The 27,302-nt window shown below is 60.5% G+C and overlaps 4 protein-coding genes across 5 annotated transcripts; 2 read left to right on the top strand and 2 right to left on the bottom strand.

Moving 5' to 3' along the window:
• Nucleotides 1-3: 3 nt before the first annotated feature.
• Nucleotides 4-7,621, top strand: TBXA2R (thromboxane A2 receptor). Of its 2 annotated transcripts, none has more exons than XM_064175352.1 (3): nt 4-1,620; nt 5,865-6,775; nt 7,167-7,621. In XM_064175352.1, the coding sequence occupies exons 2-3, from the start codon at nt 5,954-5,956 to the stop codon at nt 7,431-7,433; spliced, it is 1,089 nt and encodes a 362-aa protein (XP_064031422.1). In that variant the 5' UTR covers nt 4-1,620; nt 5,865-5,953; the 3' UTR covers nt 7,434-7,621. The 2 variants fall into 2 exon arrangements, with proteins under 2 accessions (XP_064031422.1, XP_064031423.1); XM_064175353.1 differs by lacking the exon at nt 4-1,620 and adding an exon at nt 2,059-2,100.
• Nucleotides 7,622-7,695: 74 nt separating this feature from the next.
• Nucleotides 7,696-10,598, bottom strand: GIPC3 (GIPC PDZ domain containing family member 3). The gene is made up of 6 exons (XM_064175354.1): nt 10,135-10,598; nt 9,492-9,677; nt 8,994-9,174; nt 8,413-8,525; nt 8,157-8,238; nt 7,696-8,079 (listed from the first exon to the last, which is right to left on the bottom strand). Exons 1-6 carry the CDS (start codon nt 10,390-10,392, stop codon nt 7,928-7,930), a joined length of 972 nt encoding a protein of 323 aa, XP_064031424.1. The 5' UTR covers nt 10,393-10,598; the 3' UTR covers nt 7,696-7,927.
• Nucleotides 10,599-10,697: 99 nt separating this feature from the next.
• Nucleotides 10,698-16,987, bottom strand: HMG20B (high mobility group 20B). Its single transcript, XM_064175355.1, has 10 exons — nt 16,937-16,987; nt 16,202-16,277; nt 14,167-14,272; nt 13,766-13,969; nt 13,431-13,551; nt 13,290-13,342; nt 12,962-13,037; nt 12,454-12,669; nt 11,926-12,058; nt 10,698-11,766 (listed from the first exon to the last, which is right to left on the bottom strand). The coding sequence occupies exons 2-10, from the start codon at nt 16,237-16,239 to the stop codon at nt 11,754-11,756; spliced, it is 960 nt and encodes a 319-aa protein (XP_064031425.1). The 5' UTR covers nt 16,240-16,277; nt 16,937-16,987; the 3' UTR covers nt 10,698-11,753.
• Nucleotides 16,988-18,788: 1,801 nt separating this feature from the next.
• On the top strand, nt 18,789-26,991 carry MFSD12 (major facilitator superfamily domain containing 12). The gene is made up of 10 exons (XM_064174985.1): nt 18,789-19,100; nt 22,635-22,845; nt 23,520-23,643; nt 23,879-24,076; nt 24,323-24,415; nt 24,493-24,585; nt 25,233-25,403; nt 25,648-25,742; nt 26,107-26,237; nt 26,795-26,991. The coding sequence occupies exons 1-10, from the start codon at nt 18,812-18,814 to the stop codon at nt 26,887-26,889; spliced, it is 1,500 nt and encodes a 499-aa protein (XP_064031055.1). The 5' UTR covers nt 18,789-18,811; the 3' UTR covers nt 26,890-26,991.
• Nucleotides 26,992-27,302: the final 311 nt, after the last annotated feature.

Here is a 27,302-nt window from a genome sequence, read left to right as displayed (position 1 = left end):
TTCACATCTGTCACCTCATTCCCACATCTTGTCAACCCTCTTCCAGCCCCACACTTGCCTGTGCCATTGCCCTCCCACACACTCTCATCATTGGTGCCAGACCTGTCCAGCCCTGATACTCACCAGCTGGAGCCCTGCCATGTTTGGTCCACAAGAGTAGCCCTGGCCAGGGCCTGTGCCAGGACACGTTCCCCAGCCTTTCCTTCCTGTGAGATATTTAAAGCCTGCTTGGTGCAGGGGGATTTGAGGCCTGAGCTCAGCACAGGAAGCAGTGAGGGCTCAGCCAGGGACAGCTTTGAAGCACATTTAGAAAAAAGCCCCCAAAGTGCTCAGCTGCTTGGCAGAGCCCAGAGCCCCTTTGCTTCCTGGGGCACACACACAGGGCTCGGGGAACTCTCACTAAAGCATCCCACTGCATCCTCAGTGTGGACAGTCCACATCCTATTCTGGGTGCTCCATATGGAGCCCAGAGCAAGCACAAGAGTCTGCACTCTGGGAGCTGCTGCAGCCTGATACCACAACCAGTTCTGGGGCTGGCTCTAGCCAAAGCCCAAGATGGTCCTTTCCACCCCTGGCTGATGTTTGTGCTCTTCTCTACATCTGCCCTATGTGTCAGGAGGACCTGGTTATATTCCTCTGCCTCATGGTTTGGCACAGTACAGCCCTGCACTGTGTTTGGGAAGCACAAAACTCTTTTCCGCGCCTTGAGACTGTGCCAGCGGCCCCATTAGTGCCAGCGTGGTAGCACGTTGGTGCCTTTGGCGTCCTATGCCCATATCTTCTGAGAGTACAGCTGCACCCTGTACCAGCGTGGTGGGAGAGTCAGCAGCACACCCGAGCAGCATCCGGACATGGCAGCCAGGTGCTGAGCACACTCCCCCCAACAGGGACAGTCATGTCTCAGCTCCAGCTGTAGCCCTGCTGAGCTCTTACTGTGACAGTCTTTGCTTACACCAAGGACTGAGGGACAGCATCTGCAACCCTGCAGCACCAAGGTGGTGGCAGGAAAACCTCCCACTCAGGCATCACCACCAACACACCCCAGCCTTGATGGGGTGCTGGGTGCACAGTGTCACCCTGTGCCCCCCCGAGCTGAGATGCTCCCAGTGCTTCAAGGCTGGATGGAGACACACATGTCAGGGATGAGCTTTACCCTTCCTTGGATGAACATGGAGGCCATCGTGTTCCCTGCTGCGGCTCCACGCCTCAGCATGACAAGACCTGGGGATGTGCCAGCCTGGCTGGGCACAGCTTTGGACAGTGCAGTAACACAGTCAGCCTGGGGAAGCGCCGAGTGTGAACCCCCCCCGGCTTCTTCCAGCCACATCTCCATGGGTAGGCTGTGGGGAGCACCCAGAGGTGCTGCCAGGGGACACCTATGCCATCCTGCACCTTGGCCCTCTTTCCAGAGGCCACTGCCTCCCTCAGTTCTCTGGTCTCGGGGCTTACTGCAGGGAATGGCAGGAACATCCCCTCCCAGGCTAGAATACAAAGCCGGCTGCGGTGCCAGCCGAGCAGAGCTGTGCTGATGCGGGTCGCGCTGGGATGGCGGCAGAGCAGGACTGAACCCCCCGCTCCGGACGCAGGAATCCAGCTAGAGTAAACAAATGAGTAACGCGGGTAAGAGCTCGGCCCCGCTAAATATAGCCGGGCCCGACGGGGGTCGGGGTGGCTCACAGTTCTCACAGCCCAGCAGGGACAGGTGAGGCCTGGGCACGCTGTCCCTCGCCCCACCACACCTTGCTGTTGCCTTTGAGGCCACCTCGGGCCAGCAGAGCTCTGCGTCGGCACGGGGGACTCAGCGCGGGGGATGTTGCCGGGGGCTCGGGGACGCAGCCCTGGTGCGGCCGGAGCAGTGCGGGGACATGGGCGACGGGGGTCGGGAACGGAGGCAACCGGCGCGGGGCTGACCCACATCTGGGCCGGGGGCTGTGGGGCGGGGCCGGGGGTGCTACGCGCCCGGCACTTCCCCCACGCCCTCCTGCGGAGCCAGGCTGAGCCGGGCTGAGCTGAGCCATCCTGAGCCGAGCCGTGCCCAGCCGAGCCGAGTCCAGGCGAGCCAGGCTCAGCCGCGCCGGGCGGAGTCTCGCCGGCAGCGAGGTAGGACCGGGGTCGGCATGCTTCGGGGAGGCATTGGCGGAGGGACTGGGAGAGGCATGGTCGGTGGGGTTGGGAGGAGAGGCTCCGGAGCAACTGTGAGGGACAAAGAGCCTGCAAGGCTGGGACGGAAGGACAGAGTCCGGTACTGGTACGGATGGACAGAGGTTGGGCCGGCTGGCCCGGAGGGACTGCACGGGGTAGCGGGGGCTGGGCAGGAGGGGTACGGGGTGGTGCGAGGTGCCTCAGCCGCCCGCTTTGCCCAGAAACCCGAAGAGCAGCTGCGTTCCGAGGCGGGGAAAGCGGTGACCCCATGAGAAGGGGACGTGATGCCCCCACTCCCCACCTCGCTGTCTACCCACCCAGCTGGGTGTCCGGGGCTGGCACGTCCTAATCGTCCCCCGGCACCAGGATTTACTGTTGGGGCTTCCCCGCTCTGTGGCAGACCTTGCCCATCTAAGCGGGGTTTACTGGGAGAGCGGCAGGCACGGGTCGCTGGGGGCTGCGGTGACAGGAAGGGCTGGGAAATGGCCGGCAACCGGACCGCTCTGAGCCAAGGGGACAGTTGGTGGTGGCAGGGACAGCTGTGCCAAACAGCTTCCCGTGGAACCACCTGCACAAGGGACATCAAGCTGGAGAGACAGTTGGGACTCTGTAGAGAAAGTGCTGGACAAGACAGGGCTGTCCCTGGAGAGGTCCAGCAAGCACAGAGTTGGGACTGGACACACGAGGGACAAAGGAAAACACCCTGCAGCATCTTCTGCCCAGCCACCCTGCAGCCAAGCACATTCCAGGTAGCAGAGCCCAGGCCGAGGGCCCATGTGGTCTGTGGCAGGGAGATGCTGCTTCCCGGTCTGGGATCGCTTTGCAGCCATGTGGTGCCCAGCAACCCTCCCTTTCCACCACCCGTTCCCCCAAACCTGATCTTGCCAGCCCCGTGCCCAGCCCTGCCCGAGGAAGCCGGGGAAGCAATGGACTGGGGCGGGAGCTGCGCTGATAAGGAGCAGCCTCCCTCACTCATTAGCCTCTTGCCTTTCCCTTGCTAACCTCGGATGTGGCCACAGCAGGAAGCGGTGCCTGGCAGAGCCCTCGCAGCCCTCGCTGCATCTGCGGCGTCACTCTGACCCAGGGGCTCACGCAGCGCCAGGAACCCCATTAGCTCCACACCAGCCCCCGCCACTGCTGCCAGCACCACTTAGCCCCCAGCAGTGCATTTCGGAGCCAGCTCCCCTCCACCTGGATTTTACCCCTTTGCCTTTCCTCGTGGCCAGCCCCTTGCTCCTGCGGGATCTGCCTGGAAGAAGGTTTTGCCAGATCTGTTAACCTCAAAGCAAGGGGTTGGCAGGGACAAGCTTAGGGTCTCTCCTCCACAGGATCTGGCATCCTCATCTGCCTCTGGACACCCATAATGGCGACAAGACGGTAAATGAGGAGGCCCCCCCCGGCCTGACATGACCCCCTTCTGTCGGTGCCTCTGCTTTGCTCTGGCACAGCTCACTGAGCTGTACTGTTGCTAAAGGAGGCCTTTAAATATTTGGTTCCCTAAGAGTGCTGTGTGCTCCAGACTGGCCCAGGCAGTTCTACGTGGGTGACATCCAGCTGCTAGACCCCTGAACCTGAGCCATCATTGCAGCTGGTCCTGAGGAAGAAGTCCACAGTGTCCCCAGCCCCACTGACAGGCAGCGAGCAGTGAGTGAGGGTTTAGGTCATGAATACTCTGGAGAAGGAGGAAAAAGAAGGACAAGTAAGGGACATGGCTGATGGAATTTGGAGTGCGCTGCTGGGTCTGTTGCATCCTTGCCCAGCCATGGTGCCACTGTGGGACAATCCCCTCTCTGGATATTTGGGGAGAGGAGCCAGATCCCGTTGCACTGAGCCAGTCAGCAGCCAAGAGCTGAGTCCCCAGGTGATGGGAGCAGCAGGAAGGCTGTGCTGTGTGGGCATCTGATCCCCAGACATGCTGGGACAAGTGCAGGGAACACCCTGGGGGAAGGAGGAGGCATACAAATACACACAGGCTTAGAGGAGTGTGGGGCAGGCATAGGGCAAGGGACAGCCAGAGCAGGACTCCCAAGCCTCCCATCACTGTGGAGCAGAGTGGGAGGATGTGTTTATAGACTTTGCCACCACCCAGGATGGTGAATCCCAGGGAACATGGGTCCCAGAACCACCACACTAAGGCCTGACCATGTCTCCCGAGGGGGCCAACGCCTCTGAAGCTGCAGCTGTCATCTCTCAGGGACCAGAGAAAACAAACAGCAGCAAGCTTTCACTCTTGCCTCACGGTAGAGCCAAGACCATCCTTGTGCTGTGGCAGTGAATCACCGCTACGGTCTGACAACTGCTCATGCTGGGATGGGGTTGGGAGCATGCCCCCACTGCCAGTCCCAGCCTCTGCCCCACTCCTCCAGTGGCTGCAAGGCCACTGGTGCAGCTGGCAATGGGGGAGGGGGAGATGCTGCCGTGCCGAACGGGTGCCAACACCCTCAGTCCCGCAACCTGTCTGGATGCAGCCCCGGAGGAGGATGTTGCAATGCCTGGCTCCATCCCAGCCCCCGGGACTGGCTGTGGGATCAGCGCACGCCTCGGGTGTGCACAGCGGCTCCCAGCCCGGGGGCCGTAAAGAGGGAGGCGAGTGGAGGCGGTACACGGCTTCGGGACGAGGCGCAGGGCAGGATGCAGGACCAGCCACTAGGTTTGCCACCAGTTGGGGCTGGCTTCAGGTTTGAGTTGAGGAGAGATTCAGAGGGCGGGTGGCACTGTCACCCTGGGTAGGCAGGGATGCCAGGACCCCCACTGCTGAAGGGCACTGCAGGAAAGTCTTAGCAGAGACAGTGGATCAGCATACAGCATCCCATGGGGGCCATGGCCAGGGATGGGGCAGACAGGGTGGCAAGAACATCCTCAGCCTGGAGAAATGGATCCCAGGAGGGGATCCAATTCATCCAATGTCACCTCATTTACAGTCTGGATTAATGAGGGGTGAAGGCAGCTGCCTTGGGGCTTCTGATATGCTGGATATTGCCAGCTCTGCGCCACTGCCCAGCAAGCCAGCACAGCACTGACCAGGCTGCCTACAGCCACAGCCACCAGTCAAGGGTCTGGTGACAAACCCTTGATTCTAGCTGCAGTGGGGCTAGGGGGGGAGAAAAGGAGTGTCAGAGGTGCAAGCCAACTGCATGTCTCACAGCCATGTTTGGACACGATGCTGGCGCCAAGGGATGTGGCACAGCTCCAGGCATGGACATTCCATTCTGCGCCTCAGTTTCCCCACCCTACTGCAAGAGCAAGGCCTCTGCCCCTCAGCTGGGGGTGTGAAGGGGAAAGCACAGGGATATGGAGGGACCATCAGGCCCCGGCACAGCTGCCCTGCACCTTCACACCCCCAGCAAAGGTCCCCTGGCACTGCACATGTACAGATGTCCCCAGGGATGTCTGGCCCCGCCTCCCCAGAGGCAGCGACGTCAGCGCTGAGCTGCCAGTGCCACACTTCTGCAAACACTCCTCACGATGGATTCCAGCCTAGTGACAACAACCCCATGTGGCTCGTGGCTGGGAACGGTTAATCCTGGCCAGCTGCAGGGCTGGGGCCCTCCACACCCTTGCAGCTGCTGCAACCACAGCTTCACCATCCTGCACGTGCCATGGGCCCGGCCTGGTCCCTCCCCACAGCCCACAGGGTCCTGCACAGTGGCAGGCTCAGACTGCATGGTGGTCGGGCTCTGCCACAGGCAACTTGCCCTAAACCCCAGTCCTTGTCCCTGCAGGGCAAGGTGGGACCAGTGCTGGCACTGGTGGGAGGAACACAGCATGGAACTGAGCCAGAAAGGCATCTGAAGCCATTGGAAGCAGCTGGATGCAGTTGGAGGCTATGGAGTCCTTCAATGGCAGTGCAGCCACCCGGCCAGACACATGCTTCGGGGTGTTCAATGCCAGCGACAGCCAAGGCAGTGCCCACAACAGCATTGCCTCGCCCTGGTTCTCCACAGCTTTCGGCCTCATTGGCCTTTGCTCCAACCTCTTCGCCCTCTGCGTCCTGCTCAGCTCGTCCCGCAAGCTGTCCAGCCAGGCCCGCTCCTCCTTCCTCATCTTCCTCTGCGGGCTGGTGGTCACAGACTTCATCGGGCTGCTGGTGACAGCCTCGGTCATCATCCCCTACCACTTCATCAAGTTTGCCTGGGCCAAGGTGGATCCTGGCTGCCATCTCTGCAATTTCCTTGGTTTTTCCATGGTTTTCTTTGGGCAGTGCCCATTGCTGCTCGGGGCCACCATGGCTGGTGAGAGGTTCTTTGGCATCAACCACCCTTTCTCCCGCTCCACCAGCGTTTCCAAGCGCCGTGCGTGGTCAATCGTGGGCCTGGTGTGGGGCTTCTCCTGCCTGCTGGGGCTGCTACCCGTGCTGGGGCTGGGCAGGTACACACTGCAGTACCCTGGCTCCTGGTGCTTCCTCACCCTCCTGCCCAACACTGGTGATATCATCTTCTGCCTGCTCTTTGCCCTGCCGGGCATCTTCTCTGTGCTCCTCTCCTTCATCTTCAACACCATCAGCGTGGTGACACTCTGCCGTGTTTACCATGACCGGGAGTCTGTGCAGCGCCGCCGGGACAGCGAGGTGGAGATGATGGTGCAGCTCGTGGGCATCATGATCATCGCTACCATCTGCTGGATGCCTCTCCTGGTGAGGACTTGGGTCTTGATATGTTCCCCACCATGTCCTCCCTTGGTGCTCCTCCAGCTGAGATCTCAGGTCTTGCTGTGTTCACGCAGCTGTGTTCCTGTTGGTGGGACACTACCAGGCCTGGAGGAGTCTCTCCTGCTGAGGCCATGGGGTCTTCCTGTCACCACTACCACCACTGCACTCTGGGTTGGCACCTGGGTGATGGGTTCTGGAGCTCAGCTCCACTTGCAGACAGAGCAGGTACTCCCTGGTAGCCCCAAACCACACTGGGACTCCTCTGCTACAGGCCTGACCCCTAGTTTGGACCCTCATCATGTCCTCCACCCCAGGGCAGCTGATGGCCTCTGCATGGACCCCCTGCTGATGCCTTGCCCCCTTCCCACTGCCACAGATCTTCATCGTCCAGACAGTCTTGCAGCAGCTGCCAGCCAGTGGGCAGCTCCAGGTTCTGCCCGTGGAGACACAGAAAATGCTGCTCATCTACATCCGTATGGTCACCTGGAACCAGATCCTGGACCCCTGGGTCTACATCCTGTTCCGCCGCGCCGTGCTGCAGCGCATCTACCCCAGCCTGCGCCCCCGGCCCTCCATCCTCTCTCTCTACCCTGCCTTCAAACCCTCTCTGCGCCACAAGTTCTCCACAGACTCTGGCCAGTAGTAGCAGCCCCCAGGGACAGGTCAGCTCCCATCCCTCTCCTCCAGATTAGTTAATTGTCCCCTTTGCCTGCACCTCTAGGGTCTCCCCACCCACCCTGTGCCTGGCAGCCAAAAGAGTGGCAGGGGACACAGGGCTACTTTTCCCTCCCCATCCCCATCCAAGTGTCCACCTCCCAATAAAACACAGCTTGTGCAGCTTTCTGTGCCTGCTGCAGTGAACAGCCAGGGGGACCCCGGGAGGGGATCCCAGCCCCATTGCCAGTCAGAGCAGCAGCCCTTCTCCTCCAGTCTCTGCTTTAATGAACCACAGCAGCTCCCCACCACGTTTTGGGGGTGCACAAGAGGAATCCTTTAGGGGTGATCTAGGTGCCCTGTTTGCTTCCCATTAACCCAGGGGGCACACCTGGGTGCAGCTGAGGAGGGTACAGGGGGCAGAATGGGGACTAGGTCAGGGGGAGACCTGGGGAGGAGTGAGGGGCACCACCATGCGTGTAGCTACTTCTGCACCTCCTTAGAATGGCAGACAGCTGCCCACACCTCGGCCACAAACTCCTGGGGAAAGGCAAATTCACCCAGAACCGAGTCCAAGTCACGAGCAAGTTGGGCTGCACCAGGGCTCTCCTTTGCTGCCTCCACCATCGTTGAGGCTGGGGAGGAGAGGAAGGGTGAGCAGCAGGCAGGGGTCTGGAGTGGGCACCTGCTGCAAGCCCTGCCTCCTGCTCACCCAGCTCACTGTCACGGATGCCCATGTAGCTCTCCAGCAGGTCATCCACCCGGCAAGCAGCTTCTTCCTCAAAGGGACTAGGCTGGGGGTGAGAGGACCCTGGTGGGTGCCAGGATGGGGGCACCAAGCCATGGTGCTGCATGCATGGGTACTCAGCAATGTCCCCAGGGAGGCACAGTGCAAGATTCACCGAGGGGTGTGAGGATGCACAGCCCAGGCAGAGTGTGGCTGGCTGTGGGCTCTGGCCAGGTCTTACCCCATCCTCCAGCGTGGCTGGGCCCTGCGCCCGTAGTCGCAGCGTTTCCTTCCCACTGGACACTCTGCCCTCACTTGGCGACTTGCTGCTCCGTGTCCTCTGCCCAATCATGTCTGCACCCCAGAGTTGGGGTGAAGGCACAGGCAAGGCCTGGTATCTCCTGCCCCTCGCTGCCCTCTGCCCAGGCTGTTTCCCACTAACCCCCTCCCAGCACTGCAGGGTGGGACATGCATGAGGGGAGGATGTGCACGGGGGGGCATGGACACAAGGGACACCCATGGTTGCAGTGTGGGGACATATATAGTTAGACCCAGGACTGTACACACAGAGGAGTGGTGATGCCCATAGAACGCATGAGCATGTGTGGGGACTCCTCTCAGGACCACCCACATGGGTGCCATGTGGGCATGCCCCAGGACTGCAGGGTACACACAGAGTGCAGGTGCAGGGTAGGGGTGCACGCAGGGGTGGCAAGCTTGGAGGGCTGACACTGCAGGGCAGTGAAGGAGATTGGCCTCCCCATGCTCCTCCCAGGGATCCCCCAATCCCCAGGGCAAGAGCAGGGGGATACCCTGACTCACCAAAGGCCTTTTTGGGCTGCACCAGGCGCAGGGTGAAGGGCTGTGCCCGCGGCAGCTCCCGCAGCATCCGAGCCACCTCGTAGTGTCGGCAGCCCACGATGGTGTGGTCATTGATGGCCTCAATGCTGTCGCCCACGCATACTGTCTGGAGACGGTTGATGATGCTCCCCTCCTTGATTCTCTGGGCACCATGGAGGGGCACAGAGAGCACATACTATGACAAAGTGGCACCACAGGAAGGACAGACAGACCCCATCCCACCCTGCACAAAACACCTCTGTGATCCCATGTCCTTTAGCAACCAGTTCAGGAGGAAGGGTCCTGCTAAAGGTGCACCATGGTGGGGACACTTCTCAGGGCCAGGGTGAACCTAGTGGGGGGACTGATGCTGGGGTGCAGTGAGAGGGGGAGTGTGGTCCTGGGGACAGGTTGCCAGCAAGGGATGTCACCCCAGGGCTGCGCCTAGCTGCAGAGTAGCCCCATAGAGGGGGGGGTTACCTTGATGAAAGCATAGCCAGCTCCGTTGTCTGTGATGGTGAGGCCCAGCGCATCCTCAGTCTTCGTCACCTCCACTTCCTTTGTCTCGCCCCGGACATGGGCAAAGATGAAGTCCTCCAGGCCAATCTGCCCCCCCAGCAGCTTCTGCATGTCTACCTTGTGCGTGTTGAGTGTGCAAAAGAGGATCTGCCCCAGAGAATCCCAAATTCAGGGACTGGGAATGCCCCAGCAGGCTGGGGGGGGGGTTATTGGTGGTGTGGGTACAGGAGCCATTCAGCTCTAGGTTCTGCTGGAGCAGAGGAGTCTGGAGAAACTAAGCCTGCTCAGGGACCATCCACTTGCACCCTTCCCTTGGCTCTTGGCTGCAGCCCCCAGGGCAGCTGGTCTCAGCCAGGAAATACGCAGCACCGGTCCCCGGCCCATCTCTGAAAGCAGGCACAGTGGGGCACAGGGCCGGCCACCCACCCCAGAGGAGACAAGACAGCCCCGAGATTAAAATGCTCTTTTCGAAGACGCCTCAGTGGCTGAAGGCACAAGAAGCTGGGGACCTGTGGGCGGGCTGGCCACAGTCCATGCCACCGGGTTGGTGCCCCCTCCAGCTGCAAAGCCCCCTCCCGCACCCTGGCAGTTGCAGCCTCCTCACCTCGGTGGGGGAGATGCCAAAGACCTCAGCGATTTTGGTGTAGAGCTCCTTGACGTTGGTGAAGCCCTCGATGCGCCCCGTTGGGCTGCCGTGGGCCAGCTGCGTGTGAAACACCAGCCTGGGGCGGGGACGCGAGGGTCGGGCATTCGGGGCGCCCTCGGCAGCAGGAGGCGCGGAGGTCCCCGGCTCCCGCCCCACACCGTTCTCCATGGGGCTGCCCTCCGGGGCCTGCCTGCTGCGCCTGCCCGCCCGCCGCATCCCGCTGCCGCCGCTGCTGAATTATGGATGGTGCCGGCTCCCGGCGTGGCCGTAAGGTGATCCCCGGGTCCGGGAACCCGATCTGGCGGTGCAGGTAACCCGCCCGGGATCAGGTGAGCACATAGGAAGGGGCTCGGCAGCCTGGAGGAAGAGGGAGGGCAACAGGCTCCGGAGCCCTCACATCCTCCCCAGCTGGGGCTGAGGGCTGCAAGAAGTTGCTTAGGGCTATTGCCTTTGCTCCACACTCCAGGCTTAGGACTGGAAGCAGTTGTAAAACCAGGCAAGCATGAGCACAAGAGCCCAGACCATTTTTTCTCCCGCATTTATTCGCTCCCATCTCAATACGCCAAGCCAAAGGGCCAACAGGAGATGGTAACCAGGAGACTCATCTACAGAGCACAGACCTCAGAGGCAAGAGACAAGCAGCTGCACACTGGCCTTGGGTTAAACCCAAGGCCAGCTCCACGTAGTGCTAGTAAGAAAATAAGACATTCTCTAATTACAGTCTGAGATTAGTGATAGGCATCCCTGGGGACAGCCGACCCCAGGACAGCCAGGACATGGCTGCCACCACAGTGGTCCCATGACGCAGTACAGGCTTAGGCAGGGAGGCAGGGGCCCAAAGGCTGTGCACTGCCCCACGGGCTGCCCGCCCTGGGCAGGAAGGGGTTAACCCCAGCTCCACCTCTGGCATGAGGAATTTTTTTGCCTTCACCAGTTGCAGAGGGCAGGAGCTGCCCGGCTTAGTCCCAGAGGCATGGCAGAAGGAGGGACAGCAGGGTGACAGAGGTGGGGGGGGCTGAAGGCACCCACGGGGAAGCAGGAAGATTAAATAATGCAAGAGGCAGAAGGAAGCCTCCCACCTCACTCACTGCTGGACGTGGACTGGGCTAAGCCCCCGCTCAGCCAGGAAGCAGTGCTGAGCCTCAGGGCACCCAGCTGCCTCCCTTCCACCACAGGCCAAGCAACAGCAGCCCTGGAGTCTCTGTGGAAGAGGCCAACTCACTCTGGGCCAGTAACCCACAGGGACCTCATGAGCCTTTGGAGAGGCTCTGGTTTCACGAGGCAGAGCTCACAGGAGAGGAGGGATGTTCATGGCTGCTGCTCGCCACCTTGCTGGCTGGGGTCTCTCAGCACTGTCACCACTTGACCCTCAGAAGTTTGAGGTCCTTGGAGATGGTGTGGCCGTGGGGCCCAGCTGCAGCAGGGCTGGGTGGGGAATCTCAACTCACTTCTGCAGTGAGGTGCACGGGGTAGAGGAGGAAGCAGCCGGACCAACGGCAGAGACTGTCCCCTGCGTGAGCCTCAAGGGACAGGGCAGGGTCCGGCCACCGTGGGGCGTGGGGAGGGACTGGTCCTCTTCACAGGTGCTCGCTGTGGTGGGGAGGAAGGCAAGGCTGAAGTACAGGGGTTGGCTTCTCTCTCCCACAGATGCCTGGAGCAGCTCTGAGCCCCCTCTGCCCCCACCTTCCCCACTCAGCTCCTGTCACATCCCCTGCCATGGGCTGACCCAGTGATGGTCTTTGGGCTCACCTGGCTATCCGGGACAGGATCTCCTTGATGCGCACCACCAGCTTCTCATGCTGCAGGGGGTTGCTCTCGATGGCACTGTGAAGTTTGGCCATGTAGAAGTCCAGGGTGCTCAGTGTAGGGGTTTCCCCAGTGCCTGTGAGGTGCCAGCTCAATGAGAAGGGGCACAAGTCCCCAGAAAGCCATGCCCATTGTGCTGGTGACTGGGGAAAGGACCCTGAACACCAACTGCTATCTGCAGCAAGAGAGAGCAAGTCTGCACTGACCCAAGGCCAGTAAAAGGTGGACTTGGGCTAATCTCTGCCTTTCAGGCATAGCTGCGGCTCAAACAGACAGCTCTCAGCCTGCCCTACCTACCCCTCATTACGGGGCTGCCACAGCCTTGGACTCCCAGGATAGCCCCCACAAAGCACTCCAGGATCCCACCTCACCAGCAGATGAACATTAACCAGAACTCCATTGCCTCTGCCATGTCCAGAGCCACAGAGGTGCCACTCCATGTGCTGGCCCCAACAGCATCCCCAAACTCACCGGGGATGGGGAGAGAGGCAAAGCTGGCAGTGAGGGCCTGCCGCACGGACTGGAGCTGCTGCTGCAAGGCCAGGGTCTGCCTCTCCTCCTGGGCCAGCTCCTGCTCCAGCTTCTCCTTGGCACAGTTCATGCTCTCCGTGTGCTTCTGCAGGATGGCATTCTGCTCTTCGAACTCGGTGTTCATCTTCCGCAAGCGCCGCAGCTCAGCCTCCCGAGCTGCCAGGACCATGAGGAGTCAGCAGGGCTGGCTTCTTTGTCTCTCTCTGTCTCAAACCCAGCCCTTTTCCCAGCTGTGACTCTTCCAAGAGGCTCAGCATCACCACCCCCAGGCTCCAGCCAGGATCCAGTCCCTCTGCCCAATCTCACAAGGGAGCTTACACAGCTCAAACCCCACAGCCAGTGCCAGACGTGGTTCTGCCACGCGGGTCTCAGGTTGCTCCAGCCATGGCTGCTTGCCACAGCTGGTGCCTGAGCAAGAGGTTTCAGCACTGGCAGCCCAGCTCCTCACCCTTGTTTTGGTCCAAGAACTCCTCTGTGAAGATGGGCACGTCAAAGGTGGAGAAGGCGTCGCTACACTCACCAGCCTGGGGGACAGGAGGGGACAGGTCAGGCAGGGCTGATCCCTCTGAAGGGGACCCTGTCTCCGTGGGGCTGGGCAAACAGGAGGCACAGGGATGGGGCAAGGGGTGTCTATGGTCTGCCTCCTGCAACTGTGGGAAGCTGGCACTTTGAAGCACAGCTCTGCAGCCCAAACCTGCATTCAGCTGCCAGGGGAAGCCAGCAGTGCCACCTGCTTCAGTCTCCCCACACAGAGGTAAGCACGCCAGGGCCTTTACCTTGTGGGGGTGCCCGTTCAGCAGGGTGTTCACTGCTGCAGAGCCTGCGTCCTCTGGAAAGAAGGAAGGAGGTTACCCCCAGAAGCCAGCCCAGCACCCCCCAGGATGCAGCAGCTGGCAGCCCCTGATGCCATGACTCACCCTTTTTGATCTTTTTCTCCTGGATCTTCTCCGTGCACATCTTGTAGGCCTCCGACTGCTGGTACTCCCTCAGCTCCTTCATGTACTGCTGCTTCTCCCGCTCCGCTTCATCCAGGTACCTCTGTGGTCACAGACTGTCCTCAGCCTGGCTCAACCCCAGGCTTCCCAGGGGTGCTGCTGACCCCACCCCACTCCTTGAGGCCCAGCTGCTGCTCACCAGCCCACCAGTACTGGGACAAGCTCCCTTTGTGGAGCTTCAGCCATCAGTGGGGTTTGGGCTGCAGGCTCCAGAGGGTACTGCCCAGCCCTGGGCGGGGCTCTCCTGGGGGCAGTACCTGCTTCTCCGAAAGCTGCAGCTTGCTCCACTCAGCCCCCAGCATCTTTGTGATCTCCGGGAAGGGCAGGTCAGGATGCTGTGTGCGGATCTGCTCGCGCCGCTCGTTCAGGAAGCGCACATAGCCTGTCACGGGGGCCTTGGGGCCGTTGGGAAGGATCTTCTTCCTCTTCTTGCCCTTGGGCCAGCCCCTCTTCTTCACCGGCTGGCACCCAAAGAAGGGAATGGTACAGTCTGTCCCAGGTCAGAGCACATGGTGCCACCATGCAGGCGGCACAGAGGAGCAGCCTGCAGACCCAGCTGGGCCTCCTGTCCTTTGAGGGAAGGTCTGGGTCACAGCCTGGGCTGCCAAAGGGCTGTGGAGGGACATCCCCAGGCTAGGCAGCAGGGACTGCAGCTCACCTCCTCCTCGCCGTGTGGCTTCTCGCCGCTCGTCCGTGCCAGCTCTCCCTTCTCCTGCTTGACTGCCACCGGGAAGTTTCCATGCTGAGCTTTGCCTGTAGCATGTCTACAGCCAGACAGTGCCCATCAGAAAGGGTTGGGAAACCACTGGGCTCGGTGGTGACACATCCCTGAGCAGTGTGGCCTCATGCTCACCAGATGCCCCAAATCTCACTGCCAGCCCTGGAGCCCAGCTCCTCTGAGGGCAGGCCACAGCTGAGTGATGGAGCTCAAGGAGAACCAAGCACCAGAAAAGTAGGGGCAATGCTGGTGATGACCCTGGAACATTTGGAGCTGCTCCTGCCACTCTTGGAGGTAGGTAGTTGTGACAGTCACATCCCTGCCACCAGGGCTCGGCTGCAAACGTCGAAAAGGTGTCCCAAGCAGCTTGAACCAGCTGATCCTCCTCTGCACGGGAGGAGGAGCTGTGGGGTTTGGATCCTGGCTCCAGGGGCATCACCTGGAAGCACCACCCACACCCAGCACTATGGATAAAGAGAACCCCCAAGGCAGAGGCTAAGGGCACAGCACTGGGACTGGCTCAGCCTGCTCCAGCCAAAACCGGTTCACAAGGTTCCTGTCATCTGTGCTGCCACCAAGACATGGAGACACCTCTGAGTCACCAAATGGCTCTAACACAAGGCTGGTGGCTCTGACTCTCACTCTCCTCCTTGTTGCCTTGTCTTTACAGCTCAGGATCTGCCTTCATCAGAAGACAAAGGTCCAGCACTCAGATCAGCAGAGCCTCCCTGCCCCAGCTGAGCACATGATGCCCCACTGCAGCATCACCCTAGGGCTCCCTAAGCTGCAGCAGCTCCTTCTCCAGCTAGGTTCACTCCCCAGCCAAGCCTCTGTCCTGCTTGCACGCTTCAGTCCCAGACACAGTCTGCCTGCTGGCAGAGCATGGTTGGGCCTCCACACCACGGGAGCCATGAAGGGCTTGAGAACTGCAGCAAACAGTGATTTAGGGTTCATCCATCACAGGCCATGGAAACTAGCACAGGGCCAAGCGCAGAAAGCTACACTGTGCACCAAAAGCCAGACCAATCCTCACAGGCTTGGGATGCACCCCAGAGTTTCTCTCTCCTGCCTGCCACTCAGATGCCTGATGTAAACCCAAGTCCCCTGAGAACCCTCAGCCTCCTGCTCTCAGGCAAAAGCCACCCTTGCAATTAGCTCTGCAAGTCCCCAGGGACACCGCCTGTGACTGTGCTGGTCCCAGGGAGAAGTTTTCCCATCAGGATCTGATTCTGGCCAGTCACCCTGCACCCCCGTGCTCGTACAGAAGCCTACAGGAAGGTCTGAGACCATTTCTTCTTCCATCTTTTTTTCTGGGGGAAAAACACATCCCTGAAGCCCTGCTCGGGCACTGCCAGCCTTGGGCTTTAACAGCTCTAACAGAGACATTCCCAGTGATGCTTATTCACTATCATCATGCTCAGGCAGCCAGGAACACACCAAGACCCTCTGCCATCAGATCTCTGCCTTATCCCCCTCCCACACACAATCCACATTCCTCACATGCTTAAGGATGTTCTAAAAAGTAAAGCTTCTCCTCTTTCTGAACACCCCTCGGTGGCTTCGCTCTGGCATCCACTTCAGAGGCACTTCCCCCCCGCAGCCCCTGTGCTCTCACCCCTCTGCTGGCTGGAACAGCAGCCAATGTCAGCTGAGGACAGTGCCAGTTCGGGATAGTCCATGGTTCACCTCACATCAGCTAAGCCCTCACTTTATGGACACTTTTTTCATACCATGTCTCTCAGCCTTGTAGTAAGGAGCCCAGCTAGGGGGAAGCACAATCTAACAAAGCAGGCAGGTAAGAAGAGAGCAGTGTGGCCTACAGTAAGGGACGAGGGTCCCCAAAACACATAGGAGAACCCCAGGGCTTGAATGGCAAGACAAGCAAAGGACAAAGGGTAGGCACAAGCCAGGGTGACATGGAGCAGCTAGTGGCACGCAGGACACGGGGCCCGGATCGCAGCGAGGGGGCACTTACAGCATCCCAGCAGGCAGCTGCCTAGCGCTGTGAGCCATGGGTGCCGGTGATCACCAGAACCGCTCAGGTCACCACCCTGACGGACAGAGGCACGATGGCACCGCGCCCAGCAGGGGACGAGGTGGGCTCGGGCCAGCTGGGGGCTGGTGCCGCGGGAGCTCGAAGGGAGCAGTTGGGAGCCCACTCCGCCCCCTGGCCTGTCCCCGTGCTGGGAGGGGGAGGTCTACCCCGTGAGACATCGCAGACCTCCGCAATGGCGTCTCCTCCTCAGCCAGCCCCTCTCAGATCCCTCCACCTCCTCCTGGCCCCCACAGAAGCCTCTAGCCCGCGCCAGCCCCTCCCAGGGCCCCAGCATAGCTCCGGGCCTCCCCCTCTACACCGAGCGCACCCCGCGCTGTACCCGCACCAGCCCCTCCGTTCTCTGAGGATCCCACCGCTACCCCCCATTAGGATCATTCCCACTCACCGCCACCACCCCCAGTGCCTCCCTGCCCCCAAGGGTCTCCGCACAGCAGCGTCCATCGTCTCTTTCCCAGAGGCCATACCAGAGATTCCCCCCAGCCCGGGGCCCCCGAGAACACTCGCCCTCGAGGATCCCCCCATCTCGGGGTGTCCCACACCCTCCCGCCCCCGACCGTCCAGTCCCGGAGACCCCCGCGAAACCCTCCACCCCACATCGGGATCCCTCAAACCGCCCTGCCCCGGGGTCCTGCCGCGCCCGCGCCCCCGCCCCACCTCTCCTGCCGGTGCCCTCCGCCGCTCTTCCTCCCGTGGCCACGCCCCGCTATTATTACGCACACGAGACGCCCGCCCCGGCCCTTCCGATTGGCCGCTCGCGCGGCGCCCGGGCAGCGCAGCCTACTGCGGATTGGCTGGCGCGGTGACGTCAGAGGAGAGCGGCTGGGAGAGGGGCGGGGCAGCCCCGGCCGGCGCGGCCCGTGCGCGTACGTTGATTCGGCGCGCGGCAGGCTGCCGACCAATCAGCAAGCGGCGCGAGGGCGGCGACGCTCGGGGCGGAGCAGCAGCGCTAAAGGGGGCAGGGGCAGGCGGAGCGCAGCGCAGCGCTAAAGGGGGCAGGGGCAAGCGGAGCGCAGCGCAGCGCAGCGCTAAAAGGGGCAGGCGCAGCCGCAGCGCCGCGCCTCTGGCACACGCTGCGTGTCGTCAGTGCCTCTTCGACCTCCAGGGCCGGAGCCCCGGGAGGGATCTCGGAGGGTTCCGTGGCTCCAGTGTGCCTTCACTGCTCCCACTGATCCTAGTTTCAATGATCCCAGTATCCCCCGCATTGCTACCAGTAACCGCAGTGCCCACCTCAGGACTGTCTCAGCGACTCCAGTGACCCTCACCGCTGCCAGCAACCCCAGTATCCCACGGCTGCTCCTAGTGGCCCAAAGACCCCATCCGCTGGGGTCTTCATGGCCTTGAACCACCCTTCTCCCTGATCCCAGTGACTCCATGGCTCACCTCGAAGTGGGTACCAACAGGTCCCAGCACTGCCCATAGGGATCCGAGAGTCCCTGGTGTTCCATAACCCCAAAGCCACCCGCCCAGGACAGACATGGCTTATTTCTGTGACAGTTGCGCAAGCCTGGGCGCTGGAGGTGTCTCCAGCCAAGCACCCGCTGGGATTCGCGGCGGATACTCGCGGGACCTTAGCTCCGCCTCATGCCAGCCCCTGCCAGTGACCCAGCCTTGGTCTCTCGCTCGCTTAGCACTCAAGGTCCAATTTCTTTTCACTATGCATGTTCCCATTGTGAGGGGTTTCCTTCGGACAGGGGTCTCCAAGAAAGGAGGTGTGGGGTTTGTCATGATAATGAGTCTGGTTTAGCCTCGGACGCTTTTTCAGCCAGCGAGATACAGTTGCACTTTTCATATGTTTGTCCAGGATGTTTCAGCCACCAAGGCCATCCCACTGCAAGTCCCTTTCTTCATCATCTCAAGCCCGAAAGCACAGTTCCACCCTGGACGTGCAGCTTCCTCTGATCAAGGGTTCAGATTTCCTCATCAGCACTGGTACTGTCTGTACTGGCCCCACTGACCTCATTACCTACTAGGGAGGAAGTCCCTGTTACCCCAGTACCTCCACACTGCTCCCAGTGACCCCACGTCCACTCAAGGGGTGATCACTCCAAAGTCACAGTGACTCCAGCGCTGTCTGTATTGGTTCCACTGACCCTCCCTGGTACCTACACAAGGGGAAGTCACTCCCATGCTGCTCCCATGCCCAGTGTGCATCCAGCTGGGCGTCCGCAGAGTGGCAGAGTCACCTCAGAGCTCCAGTGACTCCAGTACTCCACTCAGGCTGGGTCCCAGCACTGCTCACACTGTCCCAACCACACAGCCTCAATCACCCCAGCACCCTCAGACTGCTCCCAGTGACCCCAGTATCCACCCAAGCTGTGGTCACCTCAGTGTCTCAGCGACCCCAGTAGCCTCCAAATGAGCCCTTCTACGGCTCCAGGGGCTCTTCAGCCCTCGCCCGGAGCACCTTCACGCGGCGCAGCGCCGCTGGGAGGGAGCAAGACAGCCGAGGGGGAGGAGCAGGGGGCCGGTGGGGCCGAGCAGCCCTGCCCCGCCCCGTGCTGTCCCGGCGCTGCGGGCCGGCGGCTCGGCATGGCGGAGCGCGGCCCGGGAGCGGGGAGCGGCAGCGCGGCACTGGCGCTGCGGGCGCGGCTAAGCTTCGCGGCCGGGCACTTCCTGAACGACCTGTGCGCCTCGTTGTGGTTCACCTACCTGCTGCTTTACCTGCACGCCGTGCTGGGCTACGGCCACCGCCTGGCCGGGGCCCTGCTGCTGGCCGGCCAAGTGGCCGACGGGCTCTGCACGCCGCTGCTCGGCTACGAGGCCGATCGCTCCACCGGCTGCGGCCGCTACGGGCGGAGGAAGGCCTGGCACCTCGCCGGTGGGTGCTTGGGGGGGGCTGCGAGGCGTTGCTGCGCTGCTCCGGGTTGAGGGGTCAGCGCTGAGGGAGCCTTTCTGGGGTGTACCTGTTTGAAGGAACCTTTCTAGGATTCCCTGGGTGGGGATGGGTGATCCCGGGAGAGCCATTCTGGAATGCGGGATCAGCCTTTGGAGTGCCTTTCTGGGGTGCCTGGAGTGGAAAGGAATGGCTCTGGGGCAGGCTTTCTCTTGTGACCTGGATGGAGAGCAATGCTCTAAGGGAAGCCTTTCTGAGGTGTCCTGTGGAGGGGAACTGGACCACTTTCTCGAGTGCTGAGTGAGGGAGGTCAGCCTTGGGGGTGCCTTTCTGGCGTGGGGGTTCAGTCCCAGGTATGGTCTGAGTTGGGAGGGGAAACCCAGAGTGCCCTGTATGAAGGGAAATCTCCCTCAAATAGAAATGGGTGGCCCAAAGGGAGCCGTTCTGGGGTGGGGGTCATCACCAGGGAAGCCGAGACCCCTGCCTGGAGCAGGGAACAGCTCCTGTGGCAAATGGGAACTGGGTGTCCCCTAGATAATCACCCCGGGGATGACCAGAGCTGGGTGTCCTGAGGTGGAAGGGGCTGCATCGAGTCGGGAGGGGGCCTTTCCTGGATGTCCTGTATGGAGGGTGAACCAACCCGAGGCGGTGTCAGGGCTGAGACAGCAGTGCCCCAGGTGGGGGAAGATGGGCTCAGGGTGCCCTGTGTGGAGCAGCGCAGTCTGGAAGGTGCTTTTCTGGGACATCCCATGTGGAGGGGCAGTATCCCTCCTGCCAGTGAGGTGGGACTGGGTGTGCTGGGAAGCCCCAGGCAATGCTGGCTGAACCTGGGTGGAGGAGGGACACAGAGATGCCCTCACCCTGCCCAGACACTGTCCCCATCCGAGTGCCTGGCCACTCCCAGTCCAAGGCTCCTTGCTGTCCCTTGGGTCCTGCCTGCATGGCAGCAGAGGGCTGCAAGGTGTCCCCGTTGTCCCTCTGTGTGTGGGTGGCATTGAGTTGGGGTGGTTGCAGTGTGCTTAGCTGCTCTATGCTACACCAAACCTGGGACTGACAGTAAATTCTGGGCTTTCCTAGGGTCAAACAGTTCTCAGATGTGCCCAGTGAGTGACCCTGGGCTATAGGGCCCTTGAGCACACAGGGGATGGGGACCCTGTGTGCTGTGCTTGCTGCATGCTGCCTGGTGAATCCAGGTCCTGTGGGGCTGAGAAGGAGACACTGTGTGAATTATTAACTGGAGCCCTTCTTGTATCACGCCCTGGGGTCAAAAACTGCAGTGAAGTCCAGGGACCGATGTGGGCTCCTGTGTTGGGGTCCCTCCCTGAGGGGTTGGTGTGTCCTGGAAAAGGGTCTTCGGTGCCACAACCAGTGCTGGAGTCTGCTCCGTTGCTGTAGAACTGGTGATGGGGATTGGGGCAGTTAGGGTGAAGAAACATCCACCAACAGGCAGAGATAAAGCCCCCTGATGCTTCCTTACAGTAACACCCAAGTGCCGACTGAGCCAGACTGGACCCACGTAGAGAGAGAACAGTTGTAGTGTTGGTGCTCTTATCTTGTTCCCAAATTTATCTCGGTCAACCACTTCATGCAAATGAACTCCAGCCTGATAAGGTGCCTGATCTACCCACGGCTTTGCTTGGCAAGCAAGGAGAGTGCTGAGGGGCAGCAGCTTCACCCCTCACCATGGCATCAGCTAGTTAGATCTGCACCCTAGATTTTGGGAAGTGGCTGGAGCTGTGCCTCTGCAATAGCTCCGCTCCAGCTGGGTGCTGCCAAATGTGCACTGAAGGGGAAGTCCTGAACCACATCTTGCACAGGGCCTGCAGCTGCCCCAGCTGTGGGGAGCCAAACTCCCTGCCTAGCCATGCAGCTTCAGCAGCACAGGCAGAAAGGGGGGTACGGGTGGAAGCTTTTTTGGCCAGAGCTTGGGTTGTTCCTGGAAGATGGGAGCTGTGCTGCCACCACCCTTGGCTGCCTGCAGCGAGACAAACCCTCTGGAGTCATCTGTGCTGGTCCCACTCGTGGCCTGCTTGTTCACGCTGCGGTGAGGTGCTTCATGTGGGAGCCCGGTGGCTCATCTCGTGGCAACCCATGCTCAGATCAGAGGAAATGTGAAACCACAGCCCTGGGGGAGAGTTATCACAAGGTGCCATCGCTGACATCTCCCTGCTGTGGTCCTGAGTGGCTCACCCCACACACCAGCCTGCCTGCTTTTTTGAGGGGCAGCTCTTCCCAGGGGACATGGACAAGTCCCTTGCAGCCCTTAGGGGACTGTAGAGCCTGATGATGCTGGGCTCTGGGGCTGAGGCAGGGCAGAGCCTCCCTGATCCTCCAGATGGGGCTCAACTGAAAACCAACATCACTGTAACAGGGAGGAAAGGAGGTCTGGTCTGGTCTTGGATCTTTTCTGTTTTGGTGGCTTGCCTGAGTCAGAGACACTGTGCTGTGCCCACGTCCTCTGTCCTTTGAGGGCTCCTAGAGTACCAGAGCCATCTGCCAGCCAGTGCAGGGCAGCACCCAGCACTCTGCCAGGGTCTTTGCTCAAGATGGATCTGAGCCAGGCTGGGATTCTCCTGCCTGCCCTTAGCATGGGGAGAACCATACTGCTGCAGCCTTATGGCAGCTGGAGTGGCTGTGCCACGTGGAAGTGATGAGGAGGAGGAATTGCCATTCACAGGCAAGAGGAGAAGCTGCTCATGGAGGATCTTGCAGTCACTTGGAAAAGGGACCTTGGGGACCTGGCAAAGCAGCTCTAGGAGCAGGTTCCCACAGCTCTTCAGCAGTGCCGGGGCCTCAGGAGCAGAGCAGCCCTCAGCAGGTTTGTTCTGTACCCTTGTGAAAGGGGAGACAGCAGCCAACCTGCCTCTGCCTGCTCCACGCAGGCATCCCCACTCGGTCACGCTGTCGCAAAAGGAGGAGCCTGGCTCTGCTGTCTGACTCAGCGAGGAGCTTCCCGTGGCTCAGGGGACAGATCTGCACTTGTCCTCCCAGTCACTGAGCTGTCCCTGGCCGTTGTTCTGCGCCTGACCTCTAAGTGTGGAGGGAGCGTGTGGGCTCTGCTAGCCCCACAGCAGAATGGACAAGGGGACAAATGGGCTACATGGAGCCCTGCTGGCACTCAGGGTGCCTTATCACCTTCAGACAGATAGAAGAGTGGTGCCAGTCCTTGAGGCTGGGCATCTGCACACTGGAGATGGGGGGAGAAGCCCTTGGTGTCTGTGTGTCATGGTGGTGTCAGGGTCTGTCCCCTGGTGTTTTGAAGGAGACAGAGCAGGTATAAGCTGGTGCTGCAGTTTGAGGGGGAAACTCGACTGGAGAAGACTTACTGACAAGTGTCTGTCTGAGCAATGGATGTGAAAGAGAAAGGCATTATTCTTTTCAGAGCAAGTTGAGGAAGGGACAGGGGTGTCTAGAGTCTCACTTAGCCCTGTGGAGTAGGACTTGTTCTATTGGTGTCTGAGCTGGCTGGTGCCAGGAAAACAGAGCTTGCAGCCTTTCACTGTTCTGCTCTCCTCCCAGGCACCACCTGTGTCCTCGTGTCCTTCCCCTTCATCTTCAACCCCTGCCTGGGTTGCAAGGAAAACACACCAGAGTGGGCAGCCTTCATCTACTACCTCCCCTTTATCATCATCTTCCAGTTCGGCTGGGCAGCCACACAGATCTCCCACCTGTCCCTCATCCCAGAGCTGGTGACCAGTGATCATGAGAAGGTGGAACTCACAGCTTTCAGGTGAGCACAGCCAGACCTGGGTGCCCAGGAACCCAGAGAAACAGCCCTGCCTGTGCCAGGTCCCATCACTTCTGTGCTGAGAGGTCCCCTGGTTGCCATGAGTCTGGCATGGCACATTTGAGTCTATGCAGCCTGCCTAGTCCAGTAGCAATGTCCCCAAAGCCAGGCTGGGGCCTGTGTGCTCTGTGTGCTCAGTGCTGCCCATCTGGCAGGATCAGGCTGTGGTGAAGGTGTTTATCAGATGGAGCAGGGCTTGGTTATCTCCCCAGTGGGTGGAAGTTCCCTTTCTGGCAGGCAAGCAGGGGCTGTAGTGCAGCCAGGCAGGGAAGGTGTTTGGGTAGTGCTGGGGTAATCCTGGGGCACCAGGTTGGGCATCCTTGGGGCAGAAGTGAGCTGTGACTGGAGGGTGGACAGGCTGATCTGGAGGGATCTTGCTTTTCTCCCAGTCATGCCCTGAAGCTTGGACTGGGCATGCTGGGATGTGCATCAGTAAGGCAAATGCCTGTCTGGATGCTGTGTGCTCTTGGGAGGTGCCACCTCAGCAGTGACACTGGGGTGCACAGCTGGCTGTAGCTCTGGCATGGAGGGCAGCCTTGGGTCAAGATGTCCCTGCCATGCCTGGAGCTGTGCTTTTCCCTCTGCCTGCCCCTGAGGTGCTGTCTCCCCTCTCTCAGGTATGCCTTCACCGTCATGGCCAACATCACTGTGTATGGCCTAGCCTGGCTGCTGCTCAACTTCCAGGTGGAGCAGCCTGACCTCACAGAGCACCTTGGCATCCAGGATGTGCCCATATTTCGGGTAAGGGGCAGGGCTCTCATTCTGTGAGTCCTCTGTGCCCTGGATGGGACGTGGATCTGCTGGGGAGGTGCTGGAGGTTGTGAAACAGCAGTGCCCCGAAACCCCACTGGCTGCAGTGGGCAGGGGGCACCTTGAGCGTTTGAGGATGCCTCTTTATTCACCAAACTGTCAGGGGCTGGATGATGGGTAGGAAAAGGGCACCCCTTATTATGCTCACCCCCTCTGCTTCACCCAGAACCTGTCCCTCATTGTGGTGGGGATAGGGGCCGTGTTCTCCTTCATCTTCCACCTGGGCACCAAGGAGAAGCTGTCCTCGCCAGGCTCGCTGCCCCAGACAGAGGAGAGCACGCCCCTGCTGCAGAACGACTCTACAGGCCCTGTGTGCCCGCTGCTGATCTGGAAAGACTGGCTGCTGGAGCCTGCCTTCTACCAGGTACAGCTGTGAGCAGGGCTGTCCCAGGCTACTGCCCTGCCTGGGTGCTGTGGGCATCCCCTGGAAGTGGCATGTGAGCCTGGTGCATTGAGGATAGAGAGATGGGGTGTACTGTGCACCCACCTACCATGTAAGGGGGGGCTGTTCCTTTCTCAGTGTACATCTGTGCCATGACAGGGTTGGGCATAGAAGGTGCCAGTCTTCCCTACCTCCAGGCTGAGCAGTGCCATCTCTGCCCCCTCACAGGTGGCAGTGCTCTACATGTCCACCCGTCTGATTGTCAACCTGTCCCAGACCTACATCACGATGTACCTGACCAATTCCCTGCTGCTGCCCAAGGTGGGTGTTGAGGTCACAAGGGCAGGGGTCCTGTGCCAGTGGTCCAGAGCTCATCTCTCTGTCCTCATCTCTTGCAGAAATATATTGCCAGCATCCCTCTCGTGATGTACATCAGTGGCTTCCTCTCCTCTTTCCTCATGAAGCCTGTGAATAAGTGGATAGGTCGAAACGTGAGTTCTGGGAGCCTGGTGCAGTCTTGAGTTAGGCTCAGGATCCAGATCCTAAAGTAAAAGTGAGCAGAGCACTCGGAACACCTGAGTCTGACCGGAGAGCAGAGACCCCTTCTGCATCCTCTGCAGCCCTGCTGCTGCAGGGTGAATCCTGCTGGGACAGTGCAGGCAGTGGGCAGAGTGCGGGGGGCATGGCCTAGCAGGTCCCTTGTCAATCTATACAGCCCTGGCTAGGCTAGGACAGCCTCATGGTGCCCATAAGGGGCAGAGAGAGGGTTTAGCTGAGCCACCCTTGGCAGTGCCAGCTGTCCTTCCAGGGCATCCCCCTCCTCCGCTCTGCCGCAAACACTGTTCCCCAGTAAGCCCCCAGCTGTCCTGCCAGTTGGGGGTCTCTGTGCTCAGCACAGGTGCCTGCTACAGCTGTTCTGAGGGCTCTTTGGCTGTAGCCACTGCTCTGACCAGCCTGGGCCACTGCAAGGCCTTTGCAGTTTGGCAGCTCCTTTTTAAAATCCATCTGGGAGAGAGCCAGGACTGTCCCATGTGGGTCTTAGGCAGCAGCTGGCCCCATGCCCTCCCCACTCACCTCTGCCTTGCTGAGTGTCAGCTGAGCTGGGATCTGAGCTCTCCTTTCTCCCTCCCTGAAGCAGATGACCTACTTCATGGGCATCCTGGTGATCCTGACCTTTGCCTCTTGGGTGACCCTGGTGAGGAAAATGGGATCGGAGATCTACGGGGTGTCTGCTCTGCTTGGGGCTGGTTCTGCCACTATCCTGGTCACCTCCCTCTCCATGACAGCAGACCTCATTGGCACCAACACGGTATGCGTGCCCTGCCTAGGGGGACCACACTGTGACAGTGTGGCTCAGTGCCCGTGGGATGGGGCTGTCACTAGCACGGGATCAGGGGACACCGACTCCTGCAAGGGGCTGTGTTGGGGGTGCAGGGAGCCCTGCTTCGGTGCCCGGAGCCTGCTGCAGTGTGTGCTGTGCCCATCAGAGGGCACAAGGCGCTCACTGGTAAGGCCTCAGCATAGCAGCCATCAGGGTTCCTCTCCCTTTGCAGCACAGCGGTGCCTTCGTCTATGGTGCCATGAGCTTCACGGACAAGATGGCCAACGGCTTGGCTGTGATGGCCATCCAGAACCTGCACCCATGCCCGTGAGTATCCCCGCAGGGCAAGAACCCTCCCATGGCAGCTCCAGCCACATTGCCTGGCATACAGGCAGTAACTATCCCTGGTTTGGAGTGAGATGCAGGTGGAAACCACCTCTGTCTCTCTTCCTTCCTCAACTTTTTTTCTGGCCCTGGATGAGGGCTGCATCTCTGGGGTGCACGAGGGGATGGGGATCTCAGTGTCCAGCAAGCTGCCCTCCCATTTTGTGCTGGACTGGGACTCTGTCCCAGTGTGAACCAGCCTTGTCCCCAAGGACATGGGGCCTCTGTCAGCAGCCCCAGGGCACTTGGGCAGTACTGGGCAAGGGCTCCCATTCTGATCACCACGATGCATCCCTCCTCCCTGCAGGACTGAGCTCTGCTGCCCTGCCTGCATCAGCTTCTACCACTGGGTGATGGTGCTGGTCACTGGAGGTGTTGCCATTGCTGCCGTTGTCTCTCTGTGCTGCATCATGGTCTGGCCTATCCAAATCCGCTACCGTGAGTGGGGCTGGCGGCACGAGGGTGGAGAGCTGGCATGGAGCTGGGGGCACTGGGCTAAAGCCAAAGTGTCTTTCCAGATGGCCTGGCTGCTAGGGTTCAACAGGAGCCATGTCATGGTAGGCACAGAGGGCAGGGCCTCCATCCTGCTTCTGCTACTCCTGGCCCCTGATCTGGGGGCTGCAGCTGCTTGTTGTGCCCTCCTGGAAGGCAGGATCCACCCCTGCCTGACTGCAGTGGTCATACTGATCCTGGCAACCCTTGGGTTATTGAGGGCTAGCAGGGGCTGCTGCATGTTCTGGTAGCCAAATGTGGGGTCAGGGTGTGGGCATAGAGTGTCCTTTGTCTGGCAACTCAGTGCCAGCTCCTCTCTACCTTGCTGGGTACCTGTATTGATCGGGGATGCGGTGAGAGGACAGACCCCTCTCTGCTGCCTTAGGCATGTGCTAGTTAGAGCCCCTTGTACCAGTGGCAGGAGAGTACCGAAGGTTCCCACTGTGGGTTACCCCAGCAGCTGCAGTGGCTGCTCACCTGTCCCTTCCCTCCTGTCCCCACAGATGCAGTCTGCCTGCAGGGGCTGAGTGCGGAGCCAACCACCTACGGTGGGACAGAGAACGTGGAGGGAAGGAGCCCAAGCCGTGCCATCAACTGAGCAGCCTGTCTGTGTCCACACTGCTGAGCTCTGCCTGGAGGGACCCCTCTGCAGGGGATGGCACCGTGATGGGGCACTGGGCTGGCAGGGAGCAGCCTCCTGTCCTCTGTCGGTTACTTTGTTCTGCACTCCTGTGCCGCCCACGCCGCCCCGTGCCCAGCCCAGAGGCTGTCCCCCTGCGCCTGCACCAGGGTAACGCTGGAAGGCCTTGGCCAGGCTGCAGGTGTGCCGCAGCATGGGGGTCGGGCACCCGAGCCCACGGCTGAAACCTGCTTTAGTATGGCCAGTATGGACAGACAGCACTTTCTAAAGGAGAAAAGGGATAGAAAACCAAAACCCCACAACAAGGCACTTCTAACCGCGGATAAACGGCCCCGGTGGCTTCCCTGCGCCGCTCCCTGCGCTAGCAGGAC

This window comes from Pogoniulus pusillus, chromosome 41, assembly GCF_015220805.1.
Source record: "Pogoniulus pusillus isolate bPogPus1 chromosome 41, bPogPus1.pri, whole genome shotgun sequence".
Classification (NCBI taxonomy): domain Eukaryota; kingdom Metazoa; phylum Chordata; class Aves; order Piciformes; family Lybiidae; genus Pogoniulus; species Pogoniulus pusillus.
This window is presented reverse-complemented; position numbering and strand designations above follow the sequence as displayed.

Excerpts from the sequence above, each read along its gene's own strand:
- TBXA2R (XM_064175352.1), top strand. The coding sequence starts at position 5,954 with ATGCAGTTGGAGGCTATGGAGTCCTTCAATGGCAGTGCAGCCACCCGG. Across the intron at positions 6,776-7,166 it reads TCTGCTGGATGCCTCTCCTG|ATCTTCATCGTCCAGACAGT; the intron begins GTGAGGACTTGG and ends CCACTGCCACAG.
- MFSD12 (XM_064174985.1), top strand. The coding sequence starts at position 18,812 with ATGGCGGAGCGCGGCCCGGGAGCGGGGAGCGGCAGCGCGGCACTGGCG. Across the intron at positions 22,846-23,519 it reads GTGGAACTCACAGCTTTCAG|GTATGCCTTCACCGTCATGG; the intron begins GTGAGCACAGCC and ends CCCCTCTCTCAG. Across the intron at positions 25,743-26,106 it reads CAGAACCTGCACCCATGCCC|GACTGAGCTCTGCTGCCCTG; the intron begins GTGAGTATCCCC and ends TCCTCCCTGCAG.
- HMG20B (XM_064175355.1), bottom strand. The coding sequence starts at position 16,239 with ATGGCTCACAGCGCTAGGCAGCTGCCTGCTGGGATGCT. Across the intron at positions 14,273-16,201 it reads CAGCTGCCTGCTGGGATGCT|ACATGCTACAGGCAAAGCTC; the intron begins GTAAGTGCCCCC and ends GTCTGGCTGTAG. Across the intron at positions 13,552-13,765 it reads TGCAGCTTTCGGAGAAGCAG|AGGTACCTGGATGAAGCGGA; the intron begins GTACTGCCCCCA and ends CTGTGACCACAG.
- GIPC3 (XM_064175354.1), bottom strand. The coding sequence starts at position 10,392 with ATGCGGCGGGCGGGCAGGCGCAGCAGGCAGGCCCCGGAGGGCAGCCCC. Across the intron at positions 9,175-9,491 it reads CTGGCTATGCTTTCATCAAG|AGAATCAAGGAGGGGAGCAT; the intron begins GTAACCCCCCCC and ends CATGGTGCCCAG. Across the intron at positions 8,526-8,993 it reads GCAGCCCAAAAAGGCCTTTG|ACATGATTGGGCAGAGGACA; the intron begins GTGAGTCAGGGT and ends TCTGGGGTGCAG.